This window comes from Chroicocephalus ridibundus, chromosome 4 (assembly GCF_963924245.1).
Source record: "Chroicocephalus ridibundus chromosome 4, bChrRid1.1, whole genome shotgun sequence".
Lineage (NCBI taxonomy): Eukaryota > Metazoa > Chordata > Aves > Charadriiformes > Laridae > Chroicocephalus > Chroicocephalus ridibundus.
In genome coordinates this window covers 8,829,357-8,853,589 of record NC_086287.1, presented here as the reverse complement: position 1 = coordinate 8,853,589, position 24,233 = coordinate 8,829,357, and the positions used below count along the sequence as shown (strand labels likewise).

At 38.3% G+C, this 24,233-nt stretch overlaps 1 protein-coding gene across 3 annotated transcripts in view; it reads right to left on the bottom strand.

The window, feature by feature from the left end:
* Nucleotides 1-15,439, bottom strand: part of DNAJC24 (DnaJ heat shock protein family (Hsp40) member C24) — a 39,087-nt gene extending 23,648 nt beyond the window's left edge. Inside the window, exons 1-2 of one of the 3 annotated variants that reach the window (XM_063332941.1) lie at nucleotides 15,234-15,439; nucleotides 13,648-13,788 (exon numbers count right to left, since the gene is read on the bottom strand). In XM_063332941.1, coding sequence (XP_063189011.1) covers nucleotides 13,648-13,755 — 108 coding nt within the window. In that variant the 5' untranslated portion in view covers nucleotides 13,756-13,788; nucleotides 15,234-15,439. Of the gene's footprint in view, nucleotides 1-13,647; nucleotides 13,789-15,201 lie in introns of all 3 variants that reach the window. The other 2 variants (XM_063332943.1, XM_063332942.1) reach the window with 2 other exon arrangements.
* Between the last annotated feature and the right edge of the window lie 8,794 nt (nucleotides 15,440-24,233).

Genomic DNA, 24,233 nt, shown 5'->3' with positions numbered 1-24,233 from the left:
TCCATTTATTACACTGAAGATTGCAGAAGATAAAAACCAAACGACAAAGCAGCTGCCAACTACAACGCACTACTGCCACCTAATGCTTACTAGAAGGTTACATCAAAAACATTTCATTGTTTCTCTGCACTACAGCGGCATGATGAAAAACGAAGACCAAAGCAAATTAAAAAGTTTATTGTTTTTAAATATCTGCTTCACATTTCCTCCCCTATGGGCTTTCTAAATTCAACGGATGTGATCATATCCTTTCCTGTACATAAAGACTGCAACAGGCAAGACGTATGTTCGGTGGGCTAAATACGGGACTCACATTTCATTGGCAAAAATATCAGGAACGCACTTCATTAGGATACTCACATAATGAAGTAAGTACGTTCACTAGATCAGGTTCCACACTTGTTTACATTTTTGTGATCTATCCCCTGTTAAGTAACTAGCACAAATCAGAATTGAAAAGCTTCACACAGCAAATATTTGGAAAAGGGAGGGGGGAGAAAAAGAAGAAAAGAGGTGTGGTCTTATGTTAAAACAGCACAAAACAATACTACTTTGAAGGTGCTTTTCTCATATCGGTGATTTTGCCACAAAGCACTCTCTCTGAAACGTGAAACTTGTTCACTTCCCTGAAAAGAATGATTCCAGGTCTTAAACTTGCCTTCCTAGCCCACAATCAACCTTTTCAACGTGTTCACTCAGTTGGCAGAAGTTAGCGGGGAACATGGAAGCAGCCTGCTTTTTCCACTTGCAAAGAGGAGAAACAGAAAGCGAAGAGTTCCTTGTGACATTCAATCTTTTCATATAGAGATTTAAACTTTCCCAAAGGATGTCCGTCCAAAGACAGCTGGAAAAACGAGCAAGGAATTTATCTTCTTGATTCATTACTTGAATCCAGCTCTTCCTTTTTTTCCCCAAACACAAACGATCTTTAAGCTTTTTAACAACTTTAGCCTTCTCCCACCTGATCTTGTTATCTGCTTTGACACTGATTCCAGCCTCCACTGTCCATCTCCAGAATGATTCTTATTCACAGGAAATGTTCCTCATTTGAGGAAAAATAAAAAAAAAAGACAGTTTCATTTTCCTTCTAATCTCTTACACCTTATGCATTCTATGATGTTCTTCTAACATCACTCATTGATCAACTAGCTGGAAAACAGTCCATTCTTCTCCCTTTTTCCTCCTTGCAGTCTGCCATAAGCAGAAACTGTTATGCAGGTATCAATCCGAGCTTCCCGCACAATATTCAACTGCTCACATGTTTTACACACATTAATTATCTTTTCCATACCTTCAGGCCAGAGATAACCACTGCCGCACGCAACATCCAGCACAGCAGATCTCCAACTTCAGACAAATAAGAACCATCAGAACAGGAATACTTCTGCTAATATTATGGCTGCTATAGCTCTTACTATAAGCAAATATTTGCTGTAACCCAAGGTATTTGCAGCAAACCGTCATCAAGGCAGTACATAGGAAGAAAAAGGAATTTTTCCGTAACATTTTAGTTATTCATCATTGAATGAACAATTTTTGAAGAAAACACCTACAGACTGCCCAACTTGCCATTTTAAAAATAGTCAGAAAAAGGAAAAATTAGGATTAAATGTACACAGCAATACGCAACAGTTATGCAGCCCACATAACTGTCACAGTAAAAACAGAGGATGATATTATCAATCCAATGCTGCAAATTCTTGAAAATTACTCTAAAGTGGAATTCAAAAAATTGAATTACACTGTCATAAACTCATTGATTTTCATCTGGGACTTTTTTAAACACACACTTCCTCAATCTTCTCTCTGATTAAGCCAAGATTTTCACCACAACGTCTTCTTTCACATTTAAATCGCACAGGTTTATAACCTTAACTTCTGACCGGAGTTTTGAATGGTTCTATTATTCACTGGAAAAATCTTAATCTTTCGTCAAGTTGGGCACAAATCTGAGCTGAGCGCCATCTGAAAAATCTGAAGAGATACGCTTTTCCTTCTCTATATTTTGTGTCTGCTGCCAAAATCTCCACCTTTTGCATACTTGTTTTATGTATTTAACCCCACTATCAGCAGGATTGCCGCTGTAATTCTGACTATACTTTTATGGAAGTAAATTTCAGCTTCCGTGGAAATAGTCACTTTCAATTTGACGCTAATTGTAAAAGTCCTGTGATCGCAGAGCTGGTCTTAGAGCAAGATGTGATTTCTAATGAAAAAGACTTTATTCTCTGCAGTAAATTATTAAAGTCTAAAGATTATATCAAGTATGACTGGAATCCTTTTCTAATGCAATTCATTTATCGTGGTACTGTAGTATTATATGATACTACTATTTTGACCTTACACTCTCGTATTACTCTCAGCTACTGCCAGCAGGTGCCCACTCTGTTCAAGGGAACACTCCATGAACCTGCTCCTTTAAAGCACTCCAGCTCCCCCTGCAAAAACAAGTAATGGCAGATTCTTGTTTGAAAACTTTCTCAGGATGAGAAAAATAACCTATTGCATTACCAAGGGAAATGGGCTACATTTCTGCAGCAGCAATAGTCAGTCCGCCTTAAGAAGCCTCAGTAATGAATTCTTAGTCCTTTCCCCCCTGTTCCCCAGTCTCCGGGAAGATCCAGCACCATTAGACTAAGAAGCGTCCCAACAAAACAGCAAGTACACAACTTCCATATTAAATATTCACGCTTCTTATCCTTTTCAGCTCTTGAACAAATTTAATGCTGAAATTAAATGTAAAAGTTTTGGGTTTTAGTAATAAAAAAGAAAATCAACTGTTGTTGTATAAATAGAAGCAAAGGTTAATTTGGCTAACGAAGGTATGAAAATGAGGAGAGAAAACAGAACCTACGGTTACCAGACAGTATATCTTTAGAAAAAGCTTCCCTTTCGTTTTCTTCTGCTTCCATGGCTCCTTATTTTCCTCTGAAGAGCCACCCAAGAGCCTCAAAGGCTACTTAAAAAAGCCTTTTGGAAACCACACTGCACACCAAGACAAGATAAAGCAACAAAAAGTGGCCAAAAACGAGCAAAGGAAAGAAGGAAGGAACAAAATATTTTAAAACTTACAGGAGTATAAAGTTAAAAAGAAAAACATAAAGGGAATTTTAAAAGCTCCTTTTAAATTTTTGGCCCCTGTGCTCACAATTTACGCTATTAAATGTCACATTAAATGCTGTTTGGTTGTTTAGGCAAAAGTTAATGTGTCCCTAGTCATACAATAATGCCAGTTACACAAAGGGTTAGGAAACTAGTTGAGGCAAATGCTACTTCCATGTGAAAGCAAAATCCAGAATCCTGTATTGCATTATTAAAAACCAAAACACACAACAAAACCCAAACAACCGGGGCTGCTTAAACTACTGAAAAAACGGGCATGAACTTTTCCAGCTGCCATGTACGGTAGTGGATGAAGGAAAACTCACAGGATGCTATTTCCTGGCTGAGTAACATCTGGCAGAAGGGCAGGGACAGACAGTTCGGGGCAGGAGTCTTCAGCTGGCACCGCCACTGGCAAGATCAACACCTTTCTGCAGGCTCAGAAAGTCAACTGCTTTGATACTCCACAGCTTCCTAAGAACTGCTGAGCACAAAGCACAGGTTTTTGCGTTGTCTCCCCCAGCCCCAGATGACTGTCACTAAACCAGCATTCCAAAGCAAAGCACACCATTACTTGTCAAATTCATTTGGAATACCTAAAAACAGACAGACACCTTTAAGAGGTCAGATTTAAGCATAATGCAAAATAATCAAAAACCCTAAGGCACTTCAGCTGCAGAAGTCACTGTAGAAAGCAGGCCTTGAGGAATAGAGGACTACTTTTAAAAAATTATTTATTAGCGACCATAACTGTAACACATGCACAACACTTCAAAAGTTGCAGGTGTTTGGGGCTTTTTGTTTTCTTTAAAATATTTCTTTCAGATTTCCTTATCTCTAGGAGCAATATATATACAGAATCTCTACAGTATTTGAAGCCATTCATGATCCCAAAACAACAGACTAAGCCCCCAGTTGAATTATAACTTTGAAAAAGGGCATGAAAAGCTAAACATTAACAGAATTTAGCACTCAGTTTAGAAAAAATTTGAGTGCAAAACCCAGGAAGAAACCACCTACCTTATATGAGGCAGCTTAACTTGAGAGATACATTAATAAACATGTTACGCTGTATCAAAACCAACAAAAAAACAACCAGAAGCACCACAGCCTATTGTACAGACAGTACTTTCATCTCTTAGGCAATCCAAATAAGCCTACAGCATCTTGAGAAGCTTCAACCCTTAAAATCAGAAGCCCTGAAGTATGCGATGACTACTGCACAAACACTCCATTTCATGGATATCACACCAGTATTTAAAACAAACAATCCAACCCCCAAAACACACCAGCATTCAGTTATTTCAAAATTTCATAGCCATAGTGACAAAACAATTCCAGACATAATCCACAGAATCATATAAACTTTGCATCTAGTCTGGATTGGATTTATTCTCACTGATGGCTTAAAGGATACATTCATATCTGGATTTATCACTTGTTTGGTATTAACTTCTAATTTTAGGTTGGTCACAGTTGGCAAATTTCTCCCTTTGCTTTAAGGAAACAACTTTGACAATGTCTCCTCATAACTACTAAAAGGACATACCTTCCAGATGACTCAAGGAAATCATGCAACAATAGCATGCTCTGCTCACTTAACAGAATTTATTATTGATCTTTTTGCCATTGATATTTAATTATCACTCTATATAGATGGTCTTAGCTTTACAGAGCTTTCCCATTTTGATCAAGGGGATGTAAATGAAAAGGTAAAGTTATCACCTAGGAGAGATCAGCAACTGTAGAGGAATAATCCAGTGTTTTCATTACTTAAATTTCAATAGCAACGTTTACAGAAGCCATAGTTATACTGAGAGAATTCTATCAAGCCTGTACTTCGCATTGCTCTCCCATAGCAGTAGGAACTAATGCTGGATTGCTGGCATGCTCTGACAGAAGATAAGTACCTCTTAAATGAGGAACTCTTGTTCAGCTTCTTCTCAAACACCTAATTAGTTACTATTTAATGTTTTTGTCAAGAAAAGAAAAATGTTCAGCTAAGATGCTACTCAGAAAACTCATTCATCTTTACCTTCTTTGACCATGACCCTGCTGTACAAGAGGGACACTGAAGTGCTGGAGCGTGTCCAGAGGAGAGCTACGAGGCTGGTGAGGGGTCTGGAGACCAGGTCATATGAGGAGAGGCTGAGGGAGCTGGGCATGTTTAGCTTGGAGAAGAGGAGGCTGAGGGGAGACCTCATTGCCCTCTACAACTACCTGAAAGGAGGCTGGAGAGAGGTGGGTGTTGGCCTCTTCTCCCAGGTGAATAATGACAGGAGCAGAGGAAATGGTGTGAAGTTGCAGCAGGGGAGGTTTAGATTAGATATTAGGAAGAATTACTTTACTGAAAGAGTGGTCAGGCACTGGAACGGCCTGCCCAGGGAGGGGGTTGAGTCACCATCCCTAGAGGTGTTTAAGAAACATCTAGATGTGGCACTTCAGGGCATGCTCTAGTGGCAGAGATTGTAGGGGGTTTTTGTGTGTGTATGGTTGGACTCGATGATCTCAAAGGTCCTTTCCAACCATGGAAGATTCCGTGATTCTTAGGTCATAAACCCAACACAGACTGAATTTTTTCGTTATTGATAATTTATTGAGAAAAACAACGAAAGCTCAAGTTTTAAAAATACACGACTATTGACTTTTTGGCCTTAAAGTATTACTTTTAACATACTGAAAATTATATGACAGATAGTTTATCCAAATGACTGTCAGACTACAACAAAAAAGCTGAACTTTCTTACTATAATAATACAAGCTATCTACAAAGTGTCCTACAGGAAACTCCTTCAGGTATAAGAATTTGCTTCTGCATTAAATCAGTTCAAATTAGCTCACCTTCACTGAGCATCTGGGCTCAATGGGAGCTGAGAAAGCATTCACGATCAACTGAGGCAAGAAAAAGATAAAACATGGAGGGTGGGACAGTTCTTATGTCATTCAGATCACGATTTTCTGTCTCTAAAGTGTCTAAAGATGAAGGAAAGAAGGCATGTGTTGCTTTTGTCAATTTCCATGATAGTTATAGTATGTATTTTAAACATAAACCAAAATTACACGGATAATTTCTTTACATCTAAAACAAATAAATACACAAGTCCCCAAAACACCAAACCTTTTAAGGTACTACATCATACTACGGTATTTTTAAAAAATCTAGTAACTATTTCAGATTCAACACAGATGCAGTCAATTTCATTTAACAGCAATAAGAGATCCTTATAAGAACACAGTTATTGCAAGATGATTGATTCTACCCTTAACATTTCTTATCCTTCAAACTCATGTTCTGGGATTATATCTTCTTTAAATAATTGACCCCGTGCTTAAGATTTCAGAAGTAGACACTTAAATAAATAGTCCAATTTGAAAATGATGAACAACTCAAGGTACTCTTGACTGTGGCTGCTCAAACGTCAGAATAATCAGACCATTTACATATGTGAAAACATTACGCTTGTCTTTTTAGCTTCCTTCTTCGTGCTTTAATTCATATCTTTCGCTACATGATTTTTATTTCAGACGTCTCACTTCAGAAATGAGATGAAAAGCACACCATGCAATATAAAACTACTTCAATGCATCTTCAAAAGTGCTGAAAGAACACTTGCAGATATTAAGTAAAGCAACGTCTTTATGGAATTTAATTAAGCTCGTGATTAAGATTTTCTTCTTATGTATGTACTTTAAAACTACAGAGGATGAAGTATCTGAAGCTGCTCATCATAACAAATAAACTATGAACAATAACCTAGTCAGTAAACAGATTAAATTTAGAGATAACTTTCCAAACTAACATCACTTTCACAACTGGCTGAACTACCTGGATAAGCAATATATTATTTTCTTGCTGGCTTATTTTGTGATACTATGGGTTTTCTCATATTCTATAACAGTTAAAAATAACTTTCTGCTATAGGGATGTTCACACCGTCCACTTGTTAAAACTCACCTACATTTTAAAAAATCAATGTAAAAAAATTACACATTACAAAGTAATAAGAAGCAAGACATCATTCTATATAAACTGAGATATGGAGGACATCCACCTTTAATAAAACAGGACTGCAGACTACGTGCCAATATTGTCATATACCCGTTTTCCTAATACTTTTTCTCTTCACCTACATCCATGACCTCTCTTCCTGCCCTCCCTTCTGCAAGTCAGGATACCTTTCTCAGCCTGTTCTTGGACAGGATGCATTCAGAGTACACCTTCCATCTGGTTGTTGACCAATCAGAGCACTAATTAGTTAATCACTGCATTTCATTTGATTAGCCAGATGCCTAATTATGTAAAACCCATGCTCCCATTGGCCAGTTACCCTAACAAGAGAATGTAAGGCCCAAGGACCAACTGCCACCAGCATTACATCTTCACATAGTTCCGACTGAGCGAGCAGGAGCTTTGGCTCGGATGCAGCAGCCTGTATGACTGCACGTGGCAGGAGCATGTGTCTCCAGAATGTTTGGCTTTTAAGTACCATTTTGACTCAATGAATTTGTGATACCATTCAGGTTGATAGAAGTTCCCATTACTGCAATATGATCATTGCCAGGGCAAACACTTGTTCTTCAGACTTACTATTGAACATCATAATGAACTCTTCTGGTGTAAGAAAAAAACCAAAACAACAACCACCACAAAAAAACAGGTGGATAAATTGAACAAAAGCTCTCATAGCTTGAACAGCAGCAGGAACATCAGCGTGACCATGATCCAGCTAATCGAGCTGTTTGAACTAGTGACTTTTTTAGCACTGAGATTCATTATATACTATATAAGCTAATAACCAATTTTTCAAGTCCCAACTTTACTAAAACACAAGTGGGCATATCTTTAAGTTGTAAGAAGTAAATCAGATGTAAAGAACAGCTCAAAATAGAACTACACAGACTGTCACAACAACAGTCCTGTGTATTAAACTTAGTGGCTTATCTTCCTCTCTGTTGCAATTATATTAACTTCAGTCAAGCTACAACCAGGCTGCACTGAACAACTTCTGTTCACACTGTCAAATTACAAAATCCCTTTTCTACAAGTCAGCCAAAACTAGAGTTAGATAAGCATGATGATCTGTTAAGTATCTCTACGAAGGATGCTGCTATTCAAACAAAAAATAAAAAAACTGGAAAAGCTATTAAGAAAAGCAACACACACACTGCATAACTTTCATTATGAAAAGCATTATTATGAGACTTCTGATACAAAGCCCAAAGTGTTTTCATTTTAGAAATTCAAATTCTTAATTTAAATTCAGCATGAAAAGTAGTTCCTCAGTAGGCAAATGCTTTCAGGAGTAACACCGAATTCATTTTGCAACAAACTTTAACACAACAATCATGGAAGCAGATCTTTCACTTTCCATACACTCTGCATTTCTTGTGTACATAAATCTGATAAGATGCAACAGATTTTTTTTTTTCCTCTCCAGAAAGACAAATACCTTTCCTCTACAGAAGCTCAACAGAACAATCTCTTCTTTAAGTTATTTTGCTGCATTAAATTAAATTTCTACTAGCATCATTTTTTATTGTTGCCGAGTCACCCACCTATGCCTGATGCTTTCTGATTTCAAATTTTCCACCCCCTTGTGATAAAAAGATAATCTTTGTAACACTATGTGTTAAATGGCACATTTTATTTCCTTACCATATTAAAAATAAGAGCTTCCTGCATACTCCCTGTTCAAATTACATGGATTTTCTTTAAGATTAGGGCACACATTGTAACAGCAGCATATAATTTTCCTGCACAGTAATTTTTTTTCCAGTTGAAAGGTATCCTATAATATCATCAGCATCAACAGGAACCAACACCTGATTTTCAGCTAGACAAAGCTTACGCGTTTGGGGACTTCATTCCCTGTAAAAAGCAGTTTTCAGATATAGAGCAGCTACATGAAAATTTGAAAACAATCTAGCAACTCATTCTTTGACCACAAAGTATTAGACCAAAAGGAAATGTAATTGTGCCAATAATAAGATGGGTAATTTTTTTCATGAATATGCTATTTTTGTTACTCTAATTTCATCCTCTGTTATACACATTAAGAAACAGAACATAAGCACTGTCCTTCCTAGAAGCTGTATGAATACCTTGAAAAACTAAGAATAGAGCATAAAACCTGTTTATTCATTTAAGAAATCTTGCTGAAACTACTGTGTGTGTAACTGTGGGTAAAAAGACTATATGTATCCCAAATATCTCAAAACCATCAGCATGTTCCAAAGACAGAAGATTAAAGACCAAACTCCTACCACTAAGACAACATATGAATTCTTAAAATTTGTTGCGATTCCTTTAGAGTATGGAAACCACAAATCTTTTGTGCTTCAGAAAGCACTTTAGCACCAACTTACAACAGCCAATCAAGGAATCTTTGCATTGAGCTATGCTGGTTACAAAATACATATTTCGTATTTCTTTTTTTTCCCTTTCAGAATTACTGTCTGAGCTCTGTGCTAGAGAAGACACCAGAGCATGAGCCAAAAGTTTGATTTTGCTTTAAAAATAAGCTATTTATAAAATTGCCAGCGTCACACATGTCTTGTGCCCAGAAGCTTGCCACCTTCATCTGCTGTTGATTGTTACAAGAATAAAGTATCAACATGATCCAGGTATCTGAGTCACCTAAGCACACAAGAATTTAAAAGAAATAAATTTAAGTTCCATTAAGTTGCAAGGAAATTTTATAAATACAAAGTTTACTTAAATACTTAGAAGGTGAGAAAAAAAAAAAACCTGACTAAAAAAACATCACCGCTTTTAGGCCAAACCTGTCATAGTTTCTGTATCAATACTACTCTTAAAGATGGAATTGAGATTATGTGTAGTAAAATAATTCACTTAGACATATGTTGTGACCTGACCAGATGAAAACAGTAAGTACAGCAAAGCAAAATATGACAAACCGGTAAGTAAATGTATTCACTCTAGTAGGGTGCATATGCACAGTTTTATTTGTTATGGATTAATAATGTTTTTTTATCATCAATTTGTTAGAATTGACAAAAACAAGCTAAATTTTAAAAAATTATTGTTTTAAGCTAATTTGGCCTTATAAATTCATTCTTACAAACCTACAATTCAACCATTTTTCATTACATACTACTTTTTATTATTAAGGTCAGTCCTGAGATTTAACTACAAATATAGTTATCTTTTGGATGACATATGGCAAGATCTCCAACTCTTTTTAGCTTTGGAAATTTACATCTGCCTGTTCGTTCAAGATGCTAAGCATACATGTGTTGACAAATAGAAAATAGCAGATGGCAAAAAGCAAATGCTCAACATGAAGCACTGGGGATCATTTGAAGAAGGCTTGGACTCAGACATTTGTCATTTTTATTTTAACAGCAAAATTTTTTTTAAAAATAAATTCCACCATCTATTATGCGTGATGCTAATGAACACCTATGATCAGAATACTCAGAATAACATATCAATTGCAATTTGTATTCGAGATGCAAGTTGGTTTATAAACTTTAGGATTTTAAGGTAATTAGCACAGTATCACGCTTCTGGAGGTTAACTTCTGCTGCTACACATAAACCAGAAAATTTTCTGTATTGACCACATAATTTATCATGAAATGTTTTAATAGGGAATACACAGCTGTGGTCATTTGCTATTCCAGCTTCTAAACTGGAGTTCCTCAGGTAGTTGACTACCACCACAGTACATAAAATCACCTGCAGGTAGACCTGTTCTCTGCCCACACCAATACTGCCACTACTTCTGCCACCACTATCTCCAGCAACAGCTTTAGAAAACCAAACTGAGCACTTTGTCCGAGCTGTGAAGCTACTAAGAGCTCTAAGCACAAGCTTTACCTGGGGAGCAAGGGAGTTACTTCCTATCAACAGGGCACAACAGGTAAGACAAGAGGTCCAGCCAGTGCTATGCTTTTTACTAACAATGAACAGTGGAAGCCTCAGGAATAACAACAGGACAGGACAAACATACAATGACTCCCTTATGTACTCCACCAACATTCAGAAGTCCATAACTCATGGATTTCTGAATCAGAAAGTAAAAAATCAGAGAGTAATTTTTTGTGTTAAAGTGCTGTGGTAGTCTTTTCTTTCATGAACATCTAACAACTTTTTCAACCATGGAATCCTTGGACCCAACATCATCTGTGGCAATGACTTTCGCACTGTAACTATACTATAGGAACACCTATTAGCAAAGGTATGTAGCATAGTCTCCAGTCATTCCTATAGCCAATAAATTTTTTAAGTTACATAAAAATAATTATTGTTCTATTACCACCATGGTTTTATGGACTTTAGACTGACTGTATTAGATGGCGTATCAGTAAGCGGACAAAGAAGTTGAGTCTGTAACAGCCCTGCTAAAAGAAAAAGATGAATAGAGACAGGACATATGGTAACAACAACAGACATGCAGCAGATCTGTCTTGGAGAAAACACCTACAAGTAAACAACAGTGTGGCTTTTTAGTCAGAGAGATCCATCACAGATAGCAAAAGAATTCTGAACCAAGCAGCAAAAGGAAAAAAAAAAAAAGTATCTTCATTTTCTCTAAGATTTCTCACTGAGTTTTCAAATAAAAAGCACTAACCAATTAGTTTGGAAATATACAGGTTCTAATGAAAAGCTTGTATATTAAAATAATATTTTCATATTCAAACCCTACAGTTATAGATGTAAACAGACAGTTGTAAACTCCAACAATTCTCACTTCATACACTTCAAAATAATTAAAGTACAGCACTATAACACAAAGGGTCAGTTTCATTTAAAAAAAAAAATCATACAGGAAAGGTACTACATAATTTCAGTTCTGTGGCAAACAGCCCTGAACAATACTTTACATATGATTTTAATGCCATTATTATACATGGATTACATAGTGAAAGAAATATACTAATTCACCCCAGTATTCAGTTTAAGTAGCCCTTTATCTGAACAGAAAAGGTATTTTACACTGTGGTCTCCCTATTGTTTTCATTAAGGACAACTAGATCATTATTAATATTTTTTCACATTTTACTAGTAACTCAGCAAAACAAAAACACTAGGAGGTCCAAGAAAACAACTATTTCTATGAACAGCGAACTAAGAAGCTTGGTTTCCAAAGTGTTCACCAAAGGATTTATGTCCTGTATCTGCATGCAAACTTCTTGTAAACTGTTGAAACTTAAGACTCTAACTACATGGAAGAGTTTCAGACAAAGAAATAAGTTAGCAGGAAGCACTGAGGAGGAGTACAGCAGGACTGCTTAGCAAATTCAACTGAAGAGTATCAAAATGTGTAAATTTGGAACATACTGGTGAAATGACCTTTAAAACAGTTTTCACAGGGCTAGACATTTTTTAAATTTATTTTTTAAAATTTATTTTTTTAAATTTAAAATTTTTTAAATTAAAGTTTTTAAATTTATTTTAAAAAAAACAACAAAAGGTCCAAACAACCAACCTCCCCCTCAAACCGTCCCATGAATTTATTTCAACTCTAATAAAACTCAAGTCTCCTGGTGACTAGCATTCTCTTTATCTCACTTAAAAATCCCAACTTGTTATCACATTCATTCTGCCCCCTCAAGCCAAGCATGATTAGCCGTGCATGTGCTCTCTAATGCCTTGCCAATACTGACAGTCTAGCTAGTAGCTACCTAAAGGAATATATAAAAACTGAGTTCTGCTCATGTTCTTCCTTCTTCTCTATAAGGTTTGCAGTTTTCAAGAAACTTAGGAATTTAGTTACCTTGGGAATTCTATTTGTCTATTAAATTTGGCTGAAAACAGTCAACAGTAAAAAAAAAACCCAACACCCCATTTTCCTCTGAAAGCCAGGCCAAAGCATCTTTTGAGCAAAAAGTCTGAATTCAGGGGAAGGAGTAAAATAGAAGAACCAAGAATCATACAAAGTGATCTGGTAAAGCTCTGAGATTCTTATAAACATATACCAGAGTACAAGAAAAATTAAGAGAATTCACAGAACATCAAGTCTTAATGCACAACCAAAAACATAACCCCATAAAAATGCACCAGAAATTTTCAAATAAAATTGATATTAACATATTTTCTTCCTACACGTTTTCTATTCCATTACTGCAGCCTATCAGGAAGAACTTTTTGCTCTTTATATATGCAAGGGTTGCATTCAGCACACTGTAACTGCACACATCGTAGTAAATACTACAAGTATCAATGAGCAAATTTCACAACTATGTGCTACAAACAATGTCCTTTTTTAACTTGTGTGCCTGATTATCCAGCACTTGATGAACAAGTATTTGGCTAAATTCATGCACAAACATTTAGCAAAGCTGGGAGACATATCAGTGTTTTGGAGCCTGAACACTACAACTCCTCTTTGCAAAACATAACGATAACTCATAAACTCGAGATGCTTATTTCAAACTCAAACCAGCCTCAGTGAACTGATATTATAAACATACTCTAATTAATTATATTTATACAAAAATATAAAAACAAAACATGCAATTATCGTATCGGTTTATAAAATTTATTTTAGCACATCTTAAATAACAAAAACATACTTACTAATAAAGCAAGTTTTTGGTACTTCCGTTTTAGTTCTGCCGGACTGTCCGATGGCTTTGCACCCAGGATTTGGTACCAGTCCTTTTGTGTTATCCTTTCAAAGGCCATAGTCCGACTGGCTTGGAAATTACTTTCTTAGCACTGTGTAAGAAAATTAAATAAATATAACTACAGCTTGAAAGAGAAACAGTTAAAAAAAGCAAAAATGAGGAAATGTGACAAACTATGGGACTGTGAAACAGACTGTAGCCCTAAGCACACTTACATTCCTATATAAGAGCAAAAACCCCAGCTTAATTCACGTGTCCATTCCATCCCACAGATTGTCATATGCAAAGTGATTGAAGTTATGCTGTTTCTTGTCCCAGTTCCTTAGTATATCACGTTTCAGAAGCTGTTCATACTCCTTTAAAATCATTTTGTGTTTTAACTGCCTGAACTATATTGAACCTAAACATGTTATACATACACTTTTTATTTTGAAGCAATACTGTGCTTAATATATGAAAAAAGTTAAGTACACAGAAGTTTTTGTCCATTCTGGAATGAGATACATGCAAGAAAAAAAGGTATGGCTTGGGTTTTGCACAGTGATATTCACAGTATAGATCCTCCTTCATCCTCCTGGGTAAGAAGGCGTAAGTTTTTTAATATTAAAGTAGAAGAGCATATAAAGGCAAAAAAAAGGTGAACAAAACCATATAAAGTTAGCAGGGGTCCCTAAGTAAACCTAACTACTCGGGTGCTTTTTATTTTTGGCCCTCTGTCATCAAGCTCAGAAGGAAAAAAATATACAGGAGAATTAAATCCCAGGAAGAGCACAGTAATGCTTGAGCTTCAAGCAATTTCTTAGGTATACTGAAATCCCAAACTTGTAGTAGCTGATTTATCAAGGACTTTCTGACAAGAAAGCACCCTGACACTCAATAAGGAGGACTTTTGTAAGTTTACGAGTTTCGCAAGTCTTTTTTTTATTGTTGCAAGAATGAAAAAGAAATTTATTTTTTTTTCAGTTTCAGCACTGAACCTGGTTTCTGGCGACTACCGCCATGCTTCAGAATAAATCCTTTTTTCGTGGAGGAAGAAAAAGTATGTTTTTAAAACTTGTCAGAGCACTAACCGCACAGAGGGTGCGCCCGACCGCCGGGCGGCCCCCCTTCTTCCCCTGGGGGAGCCCCTCGCACCCACGCGTGCCCGCCCCACACCTTTCCCCACGAAGGCCCCTTTCTCCTTAAGGAACCCACCAGAATTTAAAAAAAAAAAACACGCAAAAACGATAGCGCCGCTTCCCCACCACCGCCCAGGACGAAGCGCCGCTGCGGAGCCACCCCGCAGCACCGGCGGACACGGTGCTCGGCGGCGGGGGAAGGCCGGCAGGACCCGCGGAAGGAGGGCAGGGCGGCCGCTCGGAGCCCGGCCGCTCGGAGCCCGGCCGCGGCCGCCGGAAGCTTCCCACCCCCACTGCCGCCTCAGCACGGGGACTGCGGCACAAGGATCGCCCCCTCGCCACAGCCGTTAGTGCCAACGGACGGCAGCACCAGGCCGCCGACCCACCTCAGCAGCAAGACCCCACGGCCAGCACCCACCTGCCCCGCACCGCCGGCCCGTCGATGGAGGCGGTCGGTTCGCCGCATAACTCGTCCGGCGGGAAACAGCCCCTCCGCGCGGCGTGGCGGGCGGGGGCGGGTAGCGGCACGCGTGGCTGACGGGGCCGCCTTGCCTGTTTCCGCCCGGGCAGTAGCGGCGTTGGCACCGGCAGGAAGCGGAGCCGCGGCCGAGGCCCGACGCCGTCTCCATGGCGACCGGCGGCGCTCCGGAGCTGCGGGACCGCCGCCGGGCTCCGTAAGTAACGGCCCACGCCGCCCTCCAGCGCTTGTTCCCGGGCCGGGGCGAGCGGGAACGTCTTTTCACCCCCACTTTCCTCTCAGGGAGTCCGTCTCCAGCTGCGAGGAGGCGCCGGGGTCCACCTTGCTCTCTCTCCCTCGTTGCGCGGAAGCCTGGACCGCCCGATGCTCCCTCTCCCCTCAGGGGCTCCCACCCACGGGTGCGGGAAGACTCGAGGCGCACCGAGTCCATTTTGGCTTCCCTCGTTGCAGGCCTCTCCCCTCCCGCCCCGGAGGCAAAGATTAGCTCCGGCACCGAGGAACGGCGGGCCCGTCCCCCGCGCCCTCAGCGCTCGGCGGGCCCGGCGGCACCCCGGGGATCTGCCGGTATGGTGGGCACACGCCGTCGGGTTCCCTCTGCCCGGGCAGCGTGTGTCTGGGGAGAAAACCAAGGGCATAACGGGGACTGTCCTCCTCATCTCCCGGACAAGTTGTCCCGACCTTATGAGCGGAATGAGATGATGTTTTGGTTTTTTTTTTTCTAGAAAGTACTTGTCCTAAAGGGGAAGGAAGAACATCCTCTTAAGGAAAAAAATAAAGCTCAGGAAGCAGAATTTTAATGATGTAAAGACTTTTCCTCTTATAAATAAAAGCTTAGGTTGGTGCTGTGCACTTCAGCTTTTGTAATCTTTGTCAAATTTTTAAGATTCAGCTGGATGGGGTGCTGGGCCATCTTGTCTGGACTGTGCTTTTGCCAAGAAAGGTTGGACCAGGTGGTTCTTCAGGTCCCTTCCAACCTGGCATTCTATAAGTCTAGGATTCTGTGAATCCTAGTTAGCAAAATCCCTAAATATTAGTCCAGACAATCTCAGTTCACGCTATACCTTTAAATGTGTAGCAAACTTCCTTTGGCAATATTTTTATGCAACACATTAGAATTAAAGCAACTTTTTGTCATTTTTCATACCCTTTGAACTGTTTAAGTCGAGCAGCGGTCAGGCTATAGAGACATTGGTGGGAAGAACTGGGACTATTGTTCCTGGTGCATTGTTTCCATTAACAACCAGTGCAGGATGGGTGTGGGACAATCAAGGCTGAACAATAAATGTGGAGGATTTATTTAAATTTTAACATGGATAGTAGAGAAGCAAGAGACTTTCTGGGTAGGTGAGAAAAGCATCTAATCTACAAAACTACTCAAGGCCTGTGCGTCAGTCTGATTTTTGTCTGTCCTGGTCATCAATGTCGCTACAAAATAGTCAGTAGGTTAGTATTTTGCCCTTTTCTGCAGTTTTGTAGGTGAGGTCAAATTTCTAACATGGGTTGTCAAAAGGGAGAGAGACTTGTCCTTGCAGTTGGGCAGTACATTTATGAGTCATGGAACAGTCCACCTCCCTCTGTCAATATGGTGTTAACTTCTGTAGTACCAGTGTGAGTAATTCTATATTTCACTGAAATAATTGAATTATAGATGAGATGTACCGAGTGTGGGCTAATTTACGTAGTCCCTTTTAAAATTAAAATTTACCTCTCAGGGAAAGGTTTCAGTATGACTGCATGAGCTACCTTCTTCATTTTGGCTCGTAATCAGCCCACATATAACTTGGAATGGCCCATGGTATTTAATACGCTCCCCTCAGCCATTGATTGGCACTGATATGTGAACAGGTACTCTTGTTGTGAAGGAGGGTAAAATTAAAAGGAAAATTGTAAAAGATGTGGTGGTGTCTTGGAGGTTGGTTACTACACCTGTGTTTTTACCACGAATGGTTAATATCCTCTTACAGACTGGATACAATTACAATATCCATTTTTATCCTTTATGCCCAAAATTCTTAAATGTTGCATATAGAGTTTTTTCATTTTAACTCGTTATAGGTTTGGTGCCTGAAGCCAGCTCGTAATGTAGTTTAAACACAGAGTTACTTGAGAGATTGTGAGTGTTTGTATCCAATAGTATAATTATTTGTAATCAGTTGTTCAATATAAAATTAACAATAAATATTAAGACGTTATCTCTGAAGTCAGTGGAACAATTTTGGAGGTGAAACACTCATTCTTTTCTATGCATGTTCAGCAGTCACGCCAAAGTAAAATAAAACAGGCTGTTTAATATAATGGTTTGGTGTTCATGGACTGAAAATTGCATAAAATATTAAATGAAATCACTGCAGGATTATCTGGCCTTGTCTGTTATTATAATCTTTGTGTCTTGGTTTCTCTTTTAATCTATCCAGTTTCAGAAATCACAGTGTTATGTTTGGTTTAGTCTTAGCGCATCATACTGTGTCTGGTCGGAATGACTTTTGAAGCTGTTGATCAGTCTTGAGCCAATTTGATAATCTTTCATCACTAGAGGTATCAAAATTAAGTTAGTTCAATATTTGTTAAAATCAAATGGGTATGTAGGGGAGAAAGAGCAGGGCAAAAGAAACTGAACTCAAATGCTACCTATTGCTTTCGGCAGCTACTGGCTGGTAAATCAGCATATAGTTCAAACTAGCCATAGGATTTGCTGCTTTTCCCCTTCTGACAGCAAAACAAAAGTAGGTAAGTGATGTGGCAAGTCTAGGATGTGTGGAGACAGACAGTGAAGTCATGGAAAAGATCTGGAACTGTTGTTCCAGAATGGGAAGTATAGGACCAAAGTCTGTTAAGAAATCAGGATTCATTAGTTGCTGAAGTATCTTAAACAAATCATTATTTTAGTATGTATAGTTGCTGTTAATTTCACTGGAGCTGGACACCTAAATATGCTTAAAAGTTTTCTTCTCTTGTTTAATGTAAGATAATTCATATATAGGTTGGGGGTTTAAAACATTTTTTGTGAAAATACTTAAGATTTTAATAATTTATTTAAAACTGTCACATAGTATTGTGCTGTGTTATCACAGAAGTATAGGAAAATAATTATTTAAGGAATTAACTGGACTACTGTGTCGCATATTAGTACAATAAAAGATGAGTACCAATGAGGGACCAGCCCTTTGTTATTTTATTCTTTCAAGAAACAGCCGAAACATCCAGACTTTTTCACTTCTAACTGCATATTTTACTTCTCAAGACAACCGGTATTTTTCAAAGTGTTGTTCAGAGTAGTTATGATGGGCTGACCCTGGGTGGACACCAGGTGCCCACCAAAGCTGCTCTATCAATCCCCTTCCTCAGCTGGACAGGGGAGAGAAGATATGATGAAAGGCTCATGGGTCAAGATAAGGACAGGGAGAGATCATTCACCGATTATGTCATGGGCAAAACGGACTCAACTTGAGGGGAAAAAAAAATATTAATTCATTACCAATCAAATCAGAGTAGGATAATGAGAAATATACCCAAATCTTAAAAGTACCTCCCCCTACCTCTCCCTTCTTCCCGGACTTAACTTTACTCCCAAGTTTTCCACCTCCTCCCCGCCAGCGGCTCAGGGGGATGGGGAATGGGGGTTGCAGTCAGTTCATCACACTTTGTCTCTGCCGCTTCTTCCTTCTCAGAGGGAGGACTCTTCACACTCTGCCCTGCTCCAGCATGGGCTCCCTCCCATGAGAGACAGTTTTCCACAAACTGCTCCAGTGTGGGTCCTTTCCACGTGGCGTAGTCCTTCAGGAACAGAGTGCTCCAGTGTGGGTCCCCCACAGGGTCACAAGTCCTGCCAGCAAACCTGCTCCAGTGTGTGCTACAGGTCCTGCCAGGAGCCTGCTCCAACATGGGCTTCCCATGGGGTCACAGCCTTGATGGACTGCGGGTGGATATCTGCTCCATCATGGAACTCCATGGGCTGCAGTGGGACAGCCTGCCCTCACTATGGTCTTCACCACGGGCTGCAACTCCAGCACCTGGAGCACCTCCTCCCCATCCTTCTTCATTGACCTTAGTGTCTGTAGAGCTGTTTCTCTCACATATTCTCACTCCTCTCTCTGGCTTCTGTTGCACAGTTTCGGGGTTTTTCCCCTTCTTAAATACCCCAGCAGCGCTACCACTGTCACTGACAGGCTCTGCCTTGGCCATCAGCGGGTCCATCTTGGAGCCAGCTGTCATTGGCTCTATCGGACATGGGGGAAGCTTCCGGCAGCTTCTCACAGAAGCCACCCCTGTAGCTTCTCCCCGCACCATGCAAACCCAATACAGTAGTAAAGCTTCTTTTGGATTATTTTGTTTGTATTAATTTTACATTCCTATATATGTGTACAGAAATGTGATGCACAAGTTATATAAAAATCAGGAGTCTTTCTAAGATTACTCAGCATCTAGAATATTCAGAATGTTTAAGAAATTACAATTTTTGCAAAAAATGCCTTGTTACATTGGAAAGGCAAAGTTATTTAGTATAATTCCTATAATTCCAATCTGCACAAATATGTCCCTATATTGGACAGCACTTATGTTTATTAAATGTCAGCATACACTGTAGTGCTGTTCTTGATAGAAAGCACTACACCTGAATAAGTCTGTTAGCTCACTTGTTTATTTATTAATTAATAGTTTTCTGAAAGCACAGCCTTCTCTGCTTTCTGAATTTTTATGTATTACAGGACCTTTCTGAGTCCAGTATGTTCTGTCTGACTATCAATATTAAAAGATGAAAAATTCCTCACTTGTGAGAAGGCTGCTTCAGCAGCTAATCTGTTTGAAATTGTCCCTAATTCTAAACTTGAATTTGCCTGGCTTCTATTTCCAGCCATCAAGTCTTTTTAGACCTTTTGCCTTAAACTGTAGTGTTTTAGCATCTGATATATACCAACATAAACAAGCACTGAATATTTATGTTTTTGATAAATTTATGAGATTATGCATGTTGAAGTCATGCACAGGTAGATATTTTGTTTTAAATGGCTTCTGCAGTTGTTCTTTCTTCATTTTTCCAACTTTTTAATGTGGCAATTAATAAGAGCAACTAATTAATTAATGTGGCAATTAATAATACAATATTTCACTATGGGGTCTCACTGATACTTCTTCTGGTGTACTGTTTTCATTCTGACTGTTTAAGTCAGTAAAGTGAGAATTTTTTCAAATGTCAGAGCTACAGCAGACAGCTGACTCAAAAGAGTGGTGCAAGTGAAAATTCTGAGTTCTGTCTCTTGGGAACAATTGTTTTGTCTGTGAAAGATAAAATAACTTGTTCAACTTTGAACAATGTTGGACTTGTTTTTCAATCTAGGTAATACAAATCCTTGGAAGAGATAGGATTATTTAAAACTGATTAATGGATTTTTTTTTTTTCATTTTTTAAGAGAAAGGTGTCAGAGATCTGAATGTTAAGTTCTTCCAGAATTCATTTTAATTGGGTCAGATTTGTCAACAGTAAAAAGAAAAACAAAGTTTTGTCTCCCGGGAGATGTGGATATGATAGACTAAATGTCATAATGATGTGAACAAATGAGATGTAACATGCACTGAAAATATATGTTTTCCATTAAATTTCCACAAAAATGATTGAAAACGTCTTGGGAATTATTTAAGCAATTTACAATATTGTTTAAAAAGGTACATCTGGGCACACTGAGTACAGTCTTTTGTCGTTCATTAGCAATGTACTTAATGAGGGTTTTTTTAAGTGATAGATAGTTAAGGTAACAGACAAGTGACAGATTGTTTGTCTTTAACGATTTCCCTATTTCAGGCCCATTACAAAGCAATTAGAAATCTGACAGCATTTTTACTCTGCATTACTGATCATCTAAAGTGATGAGAAATGAGAGGTGATGAATATTAATTGTATATTTTCATATAATTATCATAAATTATTACCTTGTCTAGTGTGCTGCAGGTGGAGTAAAATCAGTGGATGAAAATTCAGTCAAATATGATAATTTGAAAGATTTCATGACTTAGTTTTTGTCTTTAAAGTGTACTGTCAATCAGTCTAAACCAGGCATAGATTAACTGAGGGAAAGACAAAGATACTTATACCTTTCCTCGCTTTGCTAACACAGATCAGCATGGCATTTACTCTTGTGCCCCGTGACAAATTGTTAGTCTCTCTTTTGTAGCCTGCCACATTTACACTGGATTTGTATCTATGCCTGTCCAACTTTTTTCTATAAATATTTACTTAATGTTTGAGCATTAAAACAATATTAAAACCCGTGTACTTCACTGAACCGAGAACCAGATATTCTCATCTTTTTTCATGCGCTTGGTATATATGCATTGTGACCTATCAGTTATTTGCATTGTACTTCTGTTCCCAGGTGACCCCGGCCTCTAGCAAAAATGAGGAGTGTTCATACGACTTGTTTGTTTGAAATATGGACCTTTATTCAGATTTTTTTCTGAAGATGCAGTCATCAATAGTAAACAGATGTTACAGAATCTTACTTGGTTCTGTACATTAATTAATAAGTCTTCATGGCACTCTTATATCATTGGTCTTGAAAGTTCAAAGGATATCACCAGTTGCTTTTCAGACAGTGAGAAAGGAGGCACAAAGACTGAAGTGTCAAAGTAACAATGAATGCTGGTGTTCTGTTTTGGAATATGAAACTCCTATAACTTACAGTACTTATCTTTATAATGCATCTCTGACATTCAGAGCAGAGACTTCCTTTACAGTTAGTGGAAAACCTGCAAAAACAGATCACAGATACTCCAAATCGGGTATCTAGAAAATGTTGCTACTGTTTCTTATTCCTGGGAAAGTTTGGTTCATATGACTTACTCAATATCACTTTAGAATTTTAAGACAAAGGCAAGAATGATATCCAAGTTATCCAGGGCAGCAGACCTTAGCTATGAGACAATTCTCTCTTTTTCTGCATTCCCCTGCACGTTTCTGTCTCAGTGAAGTGAGAGAATTGGAGGAATCATAAAAACAAATGATTACATCACTAAGTCTATCAGAATCCATGTACTGAAAGCCAAATAAAAACTGCATGTGCAAATTTGTATTTTTATCTTGATTTTCAGTGCTCAACTTTGCAAACTTCGTAATTTAAACAAACTGCATTTGAAAAATCACATGATTAACATGATATTTTATCTTCCGAAATTGCTGTGTTACTAAGAAAGAATGGGGAATAGAGTATTTTCTCATGGTGGCAAGCCTAACAACAAGCTACTGTCTTAATTTGGTTTGGTCTATGAGCAGAAGAACTCAAGAGCAGCCAAACAGGGTTAAATGCATACTTAGCCTTCTGACAGTAGCCAGTGGTGGAACAAAAAGCACTACTAGTGCAGAGAAGTCCTTCAGGTGTTAAATCCTGAGGTGTGGATTTTTCATATATATATAAAATTATTCCCTGGGCCAACCATATATAGTCACTAGCACACTATTGTTTGAAATTAAAGGTCTTGTTCATCAATAAAGAAACATTACTTGGTTACACTTTGTCAGGGTGGCATATTCTAATCTCCATTTTCATCACAATGGGACTTCTTTTGTGACATTGCCATGCTATCAAAGGCCTATTCCCACCCTGATTGCCTGCAAATGAAAAAGGTGGCATGACTAGGCTAGTACTACCATGTCCTTACTGCTGAGGCCTCACGGTCATTTTAATGGATCTTATTTATGCTGTATGTAGTCAAGGTCCAACTTTATTCAAATTTAAATTATCCATACATAAAAATCAACTCCCCCCCCGCCCCCCAGTTATATGCCAGTACGTTATATAGTAAATGTTTTCATATATTCTCATTTTCAATCCCAGTTCTGTCATGTAGGCTCAGTAGAATTAATGAATAAAGAATTGCATCATGCTCCACGTGATTCTAAGAAAGGAATACTTCTCTGTGATACACATTGTTCTCAATATCCCTCTCCAACTCCAGAAGAGTGCCATTTTATGGCTTTCCGTTTTTGATGTCTGTCAGAGAGCACAGAACAGTTTTAATACCCATCTGCTCTCTCAATATTAAAATCGCAGTTATGCCTGGATTGCATGTGTATTTTTCAAACAAAAGGACCTCTTTTCTTCCTGTCCTTCTTGTACATATGTTCACATTCTGCAGAGTCACACACTGCTAACCATGTGTGTAAAGCCACATGTTATGTCGTATTTCTTCTTTTTTAAATTCCTGTAGGGAAAAGACTGAATAAGACTAATTTTGTTGATATTCCTTGATCTTTATTCTGATATACTTAAACCAAATATTCAGATGTTTGAAAACCTTTATCAGAAACAGGCATGTTAAATGTCACGTTGGTTACTTGCTAACGCAAACTGCAATATACCAAAGGCAATGCAGCAACTGTGGTGTCTATAAAGCTTGCAAACATGACAGATTGACAGTATTTCACAGTTTATGTTAAAATCAGCCTCTTGAGAAAGATAATTATAAAATGAAATATTTAGTTCTAGTATTTAGATTATTTGTTTTATTTTAATTGGCTTTTTCCAAGACAGTTGGATATGTTTCCACGTGTTTGTTGAAGGGGAGCATTGGGCTATTTTCTTTAGAGATATGGTTTATAATTCATCATACTTTTGATTAACATTTTTCCATTGTGTGGATTCTTTTAAAGACTAAAGTACTTTCCAAGCATGGCGACAAGTTGTAAAACGCCTTTTAGCATTACAAGAAAGACTATAGTTGCTGTACTTCAAATACCATTTCATTATATATTCCTGTATTACATATATTTTTCAGTTTTAGCTTAAGCAAAACTGCTGCTGTCTTTTCAGTTTGAACTGAAAGGTGTAGTTTGAAGCTAGAGTTATGCTGATCTAATGACTAGTTGCCACCGAAAGTGGTAAAATTATTCTGCCATTGCTTTTTCACCCACTTCAGTCATGTACTCCTGCAGCCCTTGCATCAACACTG